Genomic DNA, 13,995 nt, shown 5'->3' with positions numbered 1-13,995 from the left:
TTCCGCTCCCAAAGACATGAATGATGCTCCAGGTACTTATAAAATGCATTGCATTTTAAGGAACATCCAAAATTTGAGCTCAGGTACGAAAAACGTCTGTGGATCATGGGGACAAGAAACTGTGGATGGTGGCGGGAAAGAGAAACAGGAAGTTGAGAACAATCAGTTTCCTGATATTTCAAGTCCTCAGAAACTGATGCCAGCTTATAACAACCACAGCTGGCAACAGTAAAACCACTTAGTAGTAGTGGGCCTGCTGAATAGCAATTTTGCGAAGATTCATTAAGAAAGAATATAAACATACAAAAAAGTTGGCTCCTACAGTGGCTGCATATAATATAAGGTTAGATAAATGACTTCTATGAGCAGAATTGCAAGGTTTAGAAAATGAAGAGTCTCAAGCCTACAAATTAGGTCTAATCAAGGCATTGTGATCCTTTACAAAACACTCCCCCCCCTCCCCAGGAGACACACACAGCTATGAAGATATCTAATTTAATACTGAAGTACCTCATTTGGAAATCAACTCCACAACATGTATACCTCACAAAATTATACAAAACACTAAAGGTCTCAACTTAAATTATTGCTTGTTTACATAGAAACTGTTTTTTTTTTAAATGTACCTTACAAAACTTCCTCATAGTCCACACTGCTTCAAAAATAATTAGAACACATGATGGTTAATTCTGTAGTGATATCTGTCATAGCTTAACTCATTGCTTTTCCATTGTGGATATAGGAAAACAAACAAAAAAGGTTATCATTTAAATCAGATGCCTTTAGATCTGACATTATGCCTCAATCCTGCCACTTTATTACCAATAGATGCACCCTCATTTAAAGTCATTACTCAGCAATTAGTTACCACCAACCTAGAACACAGGTAACAGACCTAGGAATATGATGGGGTTACTCATTTCTCTATCCTATTTGAAATACAAACAGATAAAGGGCAAGGAAAAGCAGGAGGAAAGGGATGTTTACTTAATTTACTTAATTATTATGATGAAATCGGTTAAAATGGGAACTGAAATTGTATTTTGATTCATGATTTGAGTCAAAGTAACCAAAATGCTATATAAAACAGCCCTCTCAGAGGATATTTTAGCCCCTTTACAGATTTAAACATATTCAAGACTGACTGGTTTTATTGTCTACCATAGTCTTATCTATTCACTAGAGAACTTCCCCCATACCAATTACTTAGACGCCAAACTCTTCGTTTGCCACCTACCACTGAACTCATCACCTATCTTAGCTCACTCCACCCCTACCGAAGTCGAGGACATATAAAACAATTTCCAGATGGAATTGAATCTTTTGCACCAGACTGAGTAGCTAAGGAAAACAAAGAAAGATAACAAGGGATCTAAAACCAAAAAAGAACAGAAATGAGAGCATGGTTGTTTTTCTTTAAATACATACATTTAAATACATTCAATCTGACATGGTTTATGAAAACTGGCTATCAACATTTACTTTGCAGGAGAGATCTAAGTTGCACTAAGGTGAATGCAGTGAACAGACTGAGCAACTGTCTGTACGCTAGCTTCAGACTGTCAAAGAGGAGGCTGCTCTTCCACCAACAACTGCTTCGTCTCCACTGGGAGTGGGTGTTCTGTTCGCAGCGCTATGCTTTCTCCAGCAGAACTGGCTGGCAGAACAGTTGGGGGGCAAAACCAAAATATGCAGCTCTTCAAACTACTAAGTAGTTTGGGCTCGGGAGCCCAGTCAGTTGAAGAAATCAGTAATCTTCAGGGTCAGCAATATTTCTGTAACACAAGAGAGAAAGAGGGGTCAATACCAGTACTGAACTAAGAGTAAACATATATTCTGCAAAAAACAAAACAAAACAAAAGAACCCTTTAGAACAGAAAAGGCAACTTTCAAGCTAAGCTACCCTGAATAACCTTTGAGTGGAAAGGCAGGAAGAGAAACAATTTCCAATAAATTAATAATAATAATAAAAACAGGTACAGACACATGCAGTTGAACAGACAGACTCACAACCTATGACCCAGCTAAACAAATAAATTATGCCGCACAGAGTAATCTATCCTGGTGTTACATTCAGGATTTGGGCATATATACCTGTCTGGCAAAAAATACTTGCACCCCATTGTCAAGGACAATGCTGGGTAGAAGTAGTCATCTACCACTTAAAAAAAAACACCCAAACAAAACCTGGGGATAGTAACATTATGTGTGAAAACAGGACATTATATCCATTGTTGTCTTTTAAAAAATCACGGTTGAGATGTGGACGGTTTTCCTTTTGTTTGTTTGTTTGTTTAAATTTTATTGGATTTTATAATATAAATTTCCCATATTAACAAACAACAATAATGGTAACATGTAATTCTAAATCCTAACTAGATGTTGTTGTAATTTCTTATATACGTTATAAACTACCCAATAACGGAAATTTTTTCGACTTCCCCATCACCTCCGTCCGCCTCTTAATAAAGTATTCTAACCCATCGTGATTGGTCTGATCTTCTTATATCTCAGTTAAATTTCATATAACATATTCTATTAGTATAATTAATTATAGTTCTTAATATTAATAGTATCGTTTAGATCAGATTAAAAGGTAGTCTTTCATTTTCCCCAGTCCTAATTCATATTCACAATATTTCATCCAAACCTCCCATTCCCCCATAAATCGTACATTGTCTTTTTGATTTAAAATGGCTGTAAGTTTTGCCATTTCCACCAGTTCAAACATTTTCAAAATCCAGTCTTTTTCCCTGGGATTTCTGCCCCTTTCCATTTCGCTGCAAAGAGCAATCTTGCCGCTGTTGTAGCATAAATCAAAAAAGTCCTTTGTGTTAACAAGTCATCAGGTATCATGCTTAGAAGCATCATTTCTGGTGTCTTGGGTATATTTTTTTGTACTATCAGTATTACTTCATTATAAATCATATCCCCAAACTCCTTAGCTTTATCACAGGTCCACCACATATGATAAAAAGAACCAATTTCTTTATTACATTTCCAACATTTAGGGGATGTCACTTTATAAATCCTTGCAATCTTCTTGGGTGTTAAATGCCATCTATACATCATTTTATATATATTTTCTCGAATTGACTGCGCATTTATTCCTTTCAGGTCTTTCGCCCATAATCTTTCCCATTTGTTTAAGGCAATATCATGTTCCACAGTTTGAGCCCAGTTAATCATTGTTGGTTTAATTATTTCCTGCTCACAATAAATTGTTAAAAGAAGATTATACATTTTAGAGATCAGTTGAGTGTTATTATCTAATAACATCCTTGAAAAGGCAATTTTTCTTTAGAAAATCCATTCTTCATATCTTGTGTAAATACTGATTTAATTTGATGATATTGAAGCCATTGTAAATCGTCTTTAAGTAACTGAGTCTTTTAGTGAGCTTTTTTCCCCTTCCCAGTTAATTAACTCTTGGTAGGTGATAAATTTATCCAATCTAAGTGGGCGTAATGTCAACATTTCTTGAGGTGATATCCACATCAGTGTTATTGGTTCAAGAATATGTTTATATCTCATCCAAATATGAAATAAGGAGGACCTGATTATATGGTTACGAAATGATGCTTGTATCTTGATTTTACCATACCACAAATAGCCATGCCATCCACTTATATTGTTAAAACCTTCAAGATCTAACAAATGCGAGTTAGATAAGTTCATCCAGTCCTTTAGCCATACTAAAGCGGCCGCTTCAGCATAGAGTTGAAAATTAGGTAATGCTAAACCTCCTCTAACTTTAGAGTCCACCAAGTGTTTATAAGCAATCCTCGGCTTTTTCCCTTGCCAGATGAAGTTTAATACATCTTTCCTCCAAGTATCAAAATATTTAACATGTGATATTATAGGCAAATTTTGGAATAAGAAAAGCATCCTTGGTAAAATATTCATTTGGACTGTTGATATACGTCCCAAAAGTGACAGCTTTTTATTTGACCAAATGATCATGTCAGTTTTTATTTTATCCCATAATTTAAAATAGTTATTAGTTATCAATTCTTTATTCTTTTCAGAGATCCAGATTCCCAAATATTTGACCTTATTAGCCTTCTCCCAACCTGTATATGATATAAATTCCTGCTGTTCTGTTTCTGGTAGATTCTTAAATATTGTCTTTGTTTTTTCTTGGTTAACTTTAAACCCCGATACATTTCCAAAGTCGTCCAAGGTTTCTAGCAATATCTTCATTGATTGTGTTGGGTTCTCCAAAATTAACAGAAGGTCATCCGCGAATGCTCTCAATTTGAATTCATGTTTTTTAATTTTTAATCCGCGAATGTCCTCCATACTCCTTAGCTTACAACATAGTGATTCCAACACCAACAAAAATAATAATGGAGACAGGGGACATCCTTGTCTGGTTCCTTTCTTAATTGAACAATTATCAGACATCGATTCATTCACCAAAATTTTTGCCTGTTGGGATGTGTATATGGCCGATATACCTCTCAAGAAGCGGTCTCCAAAATTTAATTTTTCCAATATCTTTTTCATAAAATCCCAGGAGACCATATCAAAAGCTTTCTCTGCGTCCAGAAATACAAAGGCCGCCGTTTGTTGAATATTCTGGTCATAATATTCCAATGAGTCTAATAAAACTCTTATATTATCTTTAATTCCTGGAACAAAACCTGCTTGGTCTTCATGTATAAGGTCCTTAATAAAATGCTTTATCCTATTCGATAAGACCGAAGCATAGATCTTATAATCCACATTTAACAGCGAAATAGGTCTATAGTTTGATGTTTTTTTCTGGATCTCTTCCTTCCTTAGGTATCAACGATATAAATGCATGAGACCAAGTCTATGGGGATGCTCCCTTATCCAAAATTGTATTACAAAGTAATACAAAAAAAATTCACTAAATTGTCGTCACTGAATGTTTTATAAAATAGTGCAGTAATTCCATCTGGTCCTGGTGTCTTATCCGTTTTTTGTTTCATTATTGCTTCTTGTAGTTCCTCCTTTGTAATTGGAGCATCTATCCATTCTTGTTGGGTTGGTTGAAAGGACATTCATCTGTATTAAATTTAAAAACTTGTCTATTTTCTCTTTTGAGATATTTTCTTTCTGGTATAACTTAGTGTAGAATGAAACAAATTCTTTTTGTATATCCGTAGTTGTATAAACTGGTCCTTTAGCAGATTGGATTTTCGTTATAATCTTCTTTTGAAATGAATCTTTCAGTTGGGTTGCTAAAAATTTTCCAGGTTTGTTAGCATGTTCAAAGTATTTTTGTTTAGCAGATTTTAAATTTTTGTTCATTTCCTCCATTATTATCAAATTTAGTTGGTGTTTAGATACAGAAATCTTCATTTGTATGTCATTTTTCTCTTCTTCATATAGAGCCATAACAAGTTTTTGCTCCAGATTTTGTAAATCCCAGAGTATATTATTGGTAAATTGTAGTTGGGTTTTCTTCCACGCCGTGTGTTTCTGTATCATGAATCCTCTTAGAACAGCTTTGAATGCATCCCAAACTGTATTTAGCGAAGTTTCCCCATTAAGATTAATTTCAAAAAAATCTTTAATTAAGTCCTGTAGTTCTTTTTGAATCTTATTGTCCTTTAAAAGTTTATCATTTAATCGCCATCTAAATGCTTGTTTATTGTTCCATTCAAATGTAACTGGATTGTGATCAGAAAAAGTTCTTGGTACAATTTGAATTTTATGTAATTGCGTAAAAATAGACTTACTAGCCCATATCATATCTATCCTGGAGTGTGAATCATGTCTTGCTGAATAATAAGTATATTCTTTAGCTGTTGTATTCATTGTTCTCCAGATGTCTTGTATTTCTAATTCCAAAGCCATGGTGAAGAAGGTTTTAGGCAAACATCCTTCATTTTCGTCTTTTGCTTTTGATTTTTTTATCCAAAGTTGAGAGGATAACACCATTGAAGTCGCCCATCAAAAGAATCTGATCATTTGCATATTGGGAAATCAGTTCATGTAATTGTCCATAGAATTTTGGTTTTCCTTCATTGGGTGCATATATTCCTACCACAATCGTCTTTTGCCCCAATATTTTGGTTTTGATAATTACAATTCTCCCTTCATCGTCTTTGTACAGTAATTCAGGACTAAGGCTAGAATGAGCATATATCACTACTCCCTTTGTTTTTGTTTTAGCCGATGCGACAAATGCTTGTCCAAGCACTTGTCTATCCAGGTATCTTTTATGCTTTGTTGCTGTATGAGTCTCTTGCAAACAAATTAGGGAGTATTTGTATTTCTGTAAATATTTAAAAATTCTAGCCCGTTTAGTTTTTTCATTCAAACCATTAACATTCCAAGAAATTACTTTTGCCATGGTGTAATAATTATTGAAGCAAAATATTCAGTCTATAACTCAGCACCTCCCTCTGCTCCCTGTGATTCCTCTTCTTCTTCTTCTTCCTCTTCCTTTTGTTCCAAGGTTAATTCTTTGAGTTCTGTCTTATATTTCCTCAAAAAATTTCCCACATCTGTTGGTGATAAGATTGTCATTTTCATTTTTTTGTAAGTGAAGGCCAAGCCTTGTGGCATAATCCAACGATATTTAATACCATTAGCTTTCAAAACAGACACAAATTCTTTGTAATTGTTCCTCTGTGAGAGTAAATGTCTTGGTATGTCCTTTAAAAGTATTAGAGGAATATCTCCTGCAGAAACCGGGTTGTCATAATGGATCTTCATGATCCTATCCTTAATCCTTGTATCATAAAAAACAATCATGAGATCTCTTGGTTTAGATCTTTTCATTCTGGCAGGTAATGGTATTCTATAAATTCTGTTAATGGCTTGGTTCAACACTTGTTCTTCTATTTGAAATAGGTAAGCCAGATTTGGAACTACAGTTTCTTTGTTATCTCCCATCATATCTGGTAAATTGCGCAGACGAAGGTTGGTTTCTCTTACTCTCATCTCCATCATGGCTATCTGGTCCTTGGCTGTTGTCTGATTAGTTTGTATTGTTTCAATCTGTTTTTCTTGGCTTACTAATTTTTTCTTTGTATCCTTGTGTTCTTCCCTCACTTTCTTGATTGATACGTCCATTGTTTGCATATCCGTCTTCATAGTATTCATTTGGGTCTTTACATCTTTGAGGTCTTCTGTAACCACATCCAGTTTCTGGTTAATAACTTGAGATGCTTGGCCAAGGTTTGTCATCATAGAAGTCAGCTGTGCCATCTGTGTTGACATCTGTTCAAACTGCTTAGTTGTTGCTTCTGTTTGTTTGGCTAACATGTCTTGTAATTTCTTATCCATAGTTAAGGTTTGTGCGGTTTCTTTCAATTTTGTGTAGGCAGGCTATGTAGTGAACCAGAACGGGGGCGAGATCCAGACATTTACATTGAAATAAGGCTGGTAAAATACATGTCGTCATACAGGGCCCTCTGGCTTGTAGTTGATAGAGAATGGTTCAATGATCAGCTTAACAATTTTTCCAAATTGAAAAGGTCCAAGTTTCACTTTAAAACAGCTTGTTAAAGATTTGGAGTACCAGATGTGGACGGTTTTCCTTACCCGTGATGCATCTCCCTCCTGCTTTATCATATCCATTCCAGGTAGCTGGTTTGGAAAAAGATTGCCTCCTCTCATAGCAGGATCATTAACCTAAAGTTAATTTGAAAGCTGGTCAGGAAATTAAAAGGAGTTTTTTTTTTTAAAAAAAAGAAAACCTCCTGAGACACACTTGTGCCCACACCCCTTTTCTTTAATAAAGAGAGCAGCAAAATAAAGAGAGAGGTCTATGTAAGTGCATTATGGAGCGCTATGCCCCTTTTCAAGCCTCTCCCCTCCCCTTTCTTTTGTGCACAGGCACCCTGGTGCCACCTGTCCTATTTTCAGTTTGCGTCACTCTGAAAGAGGATGTCTTAAGGGAAGTTGTTAAAAATGTGAAATTCTAGAAGAGAAAATTGCTTCTGTTGTATGCCTTGCAAAATGTTGAACATTTTGCACATCTCCACTAGGGGGAAGCACTGCACCAACTAAAAATTACAAGTGGCAAAGGAGGTTGCGGCACCACGCAGACAGAGAGCAAGCGACAGAGCGCTGAGTTTTCACTTCCTGTTTTCGTGTGCACTGCCCAAGGTCTCTGTGCAAAGTGTCCTTTTCTTAGCCTTAACTCGACATTAAATAAAGAAAGCCTCAAGACCAGCGTAGGTAAGGCTGAGCTATGCATATCCACTTGCCAGTTCAGAAAAACAAGCTCCACAGCTCAGCTGTTAGTTGCTACTGTGCTGCACCCTTTGCTGAGACTGCTGGGATGGCAACCCAAATACACATGAATGGCGACAGCTTTGATTAATCCATGGTGCCAACGTGATAATATTTGGGGCTATCCAAATATTTAGGGAAGGGCCAAGCCTTCACACTCTCTTTCATCCAAGCACCGAACCATTAGAAGTCCTTCCTTGCCTTCTCAAAACCTCCAAGTAGGATTAACACAGCAGTAGGATATGACCTTACTAAAAAAAGGTTGAAGAGCAATTACGTTAGCCAAGATCCCTCATCTGATCATTCTCACCTGCTCAGGACCCATGGAGGACAACCCTGATGTAGGCACAGAGGTTGCTGAGGTCATGCTGATCTGCCCTGTCATCTGGTTCATGTTGTTCATACCACTTGTGTTGGTCACCATGGATACATTGATGTTCATGTTGTTATTGTACATGCTGGTGTTTGCTTGCTGCCCAAAGTGTGGTGGAGATTGTTGTGAAAACATGCTATGGGAGAAAATATTCATCACCATGTCAGAATCAAAACAAATCAAGTGAGAAGTAATTTGGGCCTAGAGTATTACTGAAAACTTCAAAAGATCAACGGCTATATCCATCTGTGCAAGTGGGGGGAACGTTTTCAGCCTCTCAAGCCTGACATCAGTGCAAAAGCACACATCCCTTTCTTCGCTTGTTTAAGTAATAGGATTAGGGTTGCAAATATAACATCTGGGGGGCACAATTTGCAGGAGTTGACCACTTGATGCACAGATGTAGTACTTCTGTTAAAAAGTACCGTTTGGAACCAAAAAAGCCCTAGCACTTCTTCTGCTTCAAATCCAATGTCAAGCTGAAGCCACAGCAAGCATTACATGGATCCAATGCCAAAACGGTGTGTTCATTAGAGGGAAATCAAATCATAGGCATAGAAGAGAGAATGTGTGTGTAATGGTGTAGTGGTTAAGAGCGGTGGAGTCTGATCTGGAGACCAGGTTCGATTCCCCACTCCTCCACATGAGCGGCGGAGGCTAATCTAGTGAACTGGATTTGTTTCCCCACTCCTATACACGAAGCCAGCTGGGTGACCTTGCGCTAGTCACACTCTCTCAGCCCCACCTACCTCACAGGGTGTCTGTTGTGGGGAAGGGAAGGTGATTGTAAGCTGGTTTGAGGCTCCCTTAAGTGGTAGAGAAAGTCGGCATATAAAAGCCAACTTCTTCTTCTTCTAATGTGTGTGGGCAGTAAACTCTACAATAGGTGGACAAAAAGTCTTTAAAAGACGGACCGGCAGACCCGGTTGATGGACAATGTTCTTCCTAACTGCTCTTTGCATGGAAACTCAAAACTGAGCAGAAAGCAGCTTAGGAAGATGCCAGACCAGAATTTACAAATGGATGGTAATAATTTTGGTAAAAATAGACTTCCTAACAGTTATTTTTAGTGTAGTTTTATGCACGTGGCTTTTAATTATACATTGCATTTATTTCATTATGTGTTAATTCCTCAGAGACAAGAAGTCTTCAAGTCTTCTATAGTAATGCAGGTTTACTGGAAAAAGCTCGCCACAAAGTGAGAAACACACGTAATAATCTTGTGGTTATGTGCTCATTTAAAAACCATCTCCTCATGATTTAATAGCTAACAATTATGGCTAAATCAAAATGAAGAGTTTTTTTTGCAGTTGTTTCTGGTTCACTACATGGGAGTTGCAAAAGCACTAAAAGGATTTCTTGGCTTGTGATAAGACTTTCCCTATAGCTAGTAAGGAATGGAAGAAGAAGAGTTGGTTTTTATACCCCGCTTTTCTCTACCTTTAAAAAGTCTCAAAGCGGCTTAAAATCTCCTTCCCTCCCTCCAACAGACACCTCGTCTTGTGAGGTAGGTGAGGCTGAGAGAGTTCAGAGAGAGAACTGTGACTAGCCCAAGGTCACCCAGGTTTCAGTTGGAGGAGTGGAGAAACAGACCCGGTTCACCAGATTGGAGTCCACCGCTCATGTGGAGGAGGGTGAATCAAGCCCAGTTCTCCATATTAGAGTCTACAGCTCTTAACCACTACACCACACTGGCTCTCAGAAGAATAATTGACAAGCAAGATCCAGAATAGCAGGTACAATCCATAGGAAATCCATCTATTTTACACTCAGGACTCCTTGAAGTTTTTCTTCCAGTCCTTGGTGATTCCAACAATGATTTTGCTATCAGGCTGCAGAAGCTATTGCGTGAATGGCCATTTTATAATATCACAACTATTCTTTAACCATCCCAGAAAACAGTCACAGGATGATTGCTGAATGAGTATAAAGGTGGGTTAAGTGACAGTAGCTGAAGCTGACATGCTGAGTTAAACCAAGTATTCCCCCCCACATATCGTACCTGTTTCCACTCATATTTCCTTGTGCCCATCCATTCATCTCAGTAGAGGATTGGTAGGCAGGATTGGCCTGAGACTGCTGCATCATGGGACTCTGGGTATGGGCCATTCTTGGGGACATCAGAGGACTCTGGGGAGTGGTGGCTCCGGTGAAGCCAGGATCAGGCTGCTGATTTAATCCTGCAGAATTAAACAGGTGTTTCAATCATGCTGACACACTGTATATCACCCCTTCCTCCCTATAATAGCGTCCATAGACTTCTATCATTATGAGAAGACAAAAGTCACTGGAAAAGACAATAATGCTAGGAAAGGCTGAAGGCAGCAGGAGAAGAGGAAGATCCAACATGAGATGGACTGACTCATAAGGGAGGCCACAGCCCTCAGTTTGCAGGATCTGAGCAAGGCTGTAAATGATAGGACATTTTGGAGGACATCGATTCATAGGGTCGCCATGAGTCAGAAGCGACTTGACGGTACTGAACACACACCTCCCTCGCAGTATAATAGTGTCCACAGACTTCTATGCTGAATAAAAGGGGCTACCATTTGGAAGACTGTTAAAATGGGAGCTCCATGGTCTCACTCTTCTAGGGGCCTGAGGCCCACTTTGTAATTCACCCAGACAGAACCCAATGACTATGTCCAAATAAGTCCTTTCTCACACAGTTTTGTTTAAAATGGGAACCTGACAACATGACTGAAAAACCATCTTCAAATACAAAAATTAAGCAAATACGTTTCTAATTTTAGAAAGTGGTGACAAAAAAACAACTGATAAAATAAGCAAGTTTACTTTTCACAGTGGAACCAATAAACGTTTATTTTTAGGGCTGTCAGATAACTGCAATATATTTTATGTTAACTAAGTATGTGGCTGTTAAACCATTACACTGAAATAAATTTGTATATTAAATATTTCATATAAATCAGGAGTGGGGAACCTTTTTTCTGCCAAGGGCCATTTGCATATTTGTCACATTGTTCGGGGGCCATACCTGTCGTAGATGTCCCGGCGGGGGGCGGGGAGGGGAGAGGCTAGGGAGGTTTTTGGGGTGAAAGAAAGAAAGAAAGGTCATTTATGCATGGGAGGTTTTGCCTTGGATTTGCTGCTCTCTAGATGCACATTTTCCCCATTTGAATTCTCAAAACTCTGCATGGGGGCTTACTGTTGAGTTTTGAGAATTCAAATTGGGAAAATGCGCATCTAGTCTAGAGCGTGGCAAATCCAAGGCAAAACCTCCCATGCATAAATGGTCGAAGGAGGGAGGGAGGGAGGGAGAAGAAAGAAAGAAAGGTTGAAGCCCAGTTGCGCGCACCGCTGCAGCACACTTAAAAAAATCCCTCTTGCCGCTCAGCAGCTGAGGCGGTGAAAGGGTTTTTTTAAGTGTGTCGTGGCGTTCCTGCACACCGGGGCTGTAGGGGCAGCCTTGGGGGAAGTCTTTCTCCCTGCCCCCTACACTCACTGATTAACATTTTCAGTGGCCCTTGGGAGCTCCAGGGCCCTCCCCGAAACTGTTGCTGAAGCTGCCCTGCTATGCCATGTTTCTATGGCAGGGCCCTGGAGCTCCTGAGGGCCACTGAAAATGTCCTCGCAGGCCGGTTCCGGCCCCCGGGCCTGACGTTCCCCATCCCTGATATAAATGCTTTATCTGAAGATATGGCAGAAAGGCCATAACAAAATAAGATTGTGACTTAACACTTCTTAATAGTCATTTTCCCGATGCATTTGAGAGATACCCCCAACGAGCTCAGACCACTCCCTAACCCTTAGACCGCTTGCCATCTCCAGTTAGCTAGCCTTATCTGGAAGTAATCCAAAGAGCTGCCAGAGAAGAGTAGTAATCCAGAAGTGGAGGATGTCAGGAAGTAAAGGGTGGCAAAAGGTGCTCAAAGTGTAAGACCAATACCATAGTTTGGAGGGAAAGGAAACTGCTGGGGGTTTGCCTGGGGAATCCGTGGGTTGCTCATTGTTGCGGGGATGCCACCAGAGGCCACCATGCTTGGTGTCATGTTCATGCTTTGTCCTCGCATCATCAGGGTCCGCTGCTGTACTTGCTGCTGCATCTGCCTGTGCCTCAGATGCTGGCTCAATATCTCCCTCTGCCTCTGGGCCAGCATCTGTGCATTGATCGGTCCCTAAAAGGAAAACAAAAAAATGTATCAAAGCACGATTAACAAGGACTTCCCAGTAGCTAAGTAATATCATTATGAAAATCATATATGGAGTTTCTTGGATCTGAGGTGTGAAATTCCAAAACAGATACATGTTATCAGAGGTAACGGAATCAAACTCTTAAATAAAGACAGTTTTCTCTGAGTGATGCCTAAATCACATTTTGTTCTTCCCAAAAGTGTACAATGTACAAATAAGCTACACTGATTAGAATGCTGATTGGCATTTAAGCTTTCTTTGCAAGTTACAATTATTCACAAGTGATGCTTCCCATACAGAAGTCTATGAGTATGCCTGTTCAACCTGCGCCTTACAGTGCCTGAAGCGTATTGGTCAGGAATTCACAGCTGTGTCCATTCGTGACAGCTGCTCCAAACTTCTGGACTCTTCTCATCTATTACCACATTCCCTGACCCACTTAAATGCCAGCAAAGATCCCCTAGACCAGAGACTTGGTTGAAGTTTACTCAGCAAAAACATTCGGACATTGTGAACTCGGTCTCAGACTCCTGGAAAGGAAGTTTGAAATCCCAGACAAAGCTGTATCATCCCTGATTTACATCACTTAGATTAATTTTCTCTAGCAAGTGAAAACTTTAAAAGGGAGTTATAAAATCGCTGACTTCGGCTCTCAGCAATTTGTTGTAATGCTAGTATTAAAATTGGCTCCTTGGGAACTTATTCCTTCCATAATGAAAAGTAAAATCCTGAAGTATTTTATTTCATTTATCTTGGAAGAATACAGACTTAACAGCTTTCGTCATATGACCTGTAATCTGTTTTAATGTGGTCTGTTTAGGAAACATTGCTCATCTAAGCAATGTACAGAAACAAAGAACCCTCATAACAGTCTACACTGAAGCATGGGTCAGGCACATGAAACTACACCTTCTGGTGAAACATATCCAACCTTCTGCTCAGCATATAACCATGTCACTACAGTATACCTAAACATGACTAAAGAAGAAGTGAAATTAGCAGTGTCAGAACACAATGCTGTAGTGGCAGAAACCACACATAATGTAGGACTGGTGCAATTTAATAAAAATCTTTAGAACTAGGGATAATAAAATAGAAAGATCTTCAATACCTGTTCCCTCACCTGTGTTGGCACTCCAGGTCTCAGAGGCATGTTCATATTGGGAACACTGCTGATCTGATTTATCAGTGGCTGACGATTCTAATGTTAAGCATAAGAAACGAAAGGAATAATTTGTACACATGCTCCA

General features: G+C 38.9%; 1 protein-coding gene across 6 annotated transcripts in view; it reads right to left on the bottom strand.

Moving 5' to 3' along the window:
- Window positions 1-1,296: 1,296 nt before the first annotated feature.
- Window positions 1,297-13,995, bottom strand: part of NCOA2 (nuclear receptor coactivator 2) — a 170,519-nt gene continuing 157,820 nt past the window's right edge. For 3 of the 6 annotated variants that reach the window (XM_056854038.1, XM_056854037.1, XM_056854040.1), the window contains exons 18-23: window positions 13,857-13,946; window positions 12,501-12,729; window positions 10,593-10,770; window positions 8,528-8,726; window positions 7,525-7,614; window positions 1,297-1,775 (exon numbers count right to left, since the gene is read on the bottom strand). In XM_056854038.1, the coding sequence (XP_056710016.1) occupies window positions 1,764-1,775; window positions 7,525-7,614; window positions 8,528-8,726; window positions 10,593-10,770; window positions 12,501-12,729; window positions 13,857-13,946 (798 nt within the window). In that variant the 3' untranslated portion in view covers window positions 1,297-1,763. The remainder of the gene's footprint in view (window positions 1,776-7,524; window positions 7,615-8,527; window positions 8,727-10,592; window positions 10,771-12,500; window positions 12,730-13,856; window positions 13,947-13,995) is intronic. The other 3 variants (XM_056854041.1, XM_056854042.1, XM_056854039.1) reach the window with 2 other exon arrangements.

Source organism: Euleptes europaea, chromosome 8 (assembly GCF_029931775.1).
Source record: "Euleptes europaea isolate rEulEur1 chromosome 8, rEulEur1.hap1, whole genome shotgun sequence".
NCBI classification, from domain to species: domain Eukaryota; kingdom Metazoa; phylum Chordata; class Lepidosauria; order Squamata; family Sphaerodactylidae; genus Euleptes; species Euleptes europaea.
Note: the sequence above shows the minus strand (reverse complement) of the source record. Positions and strands in the feature narration are given on the sequence as shown.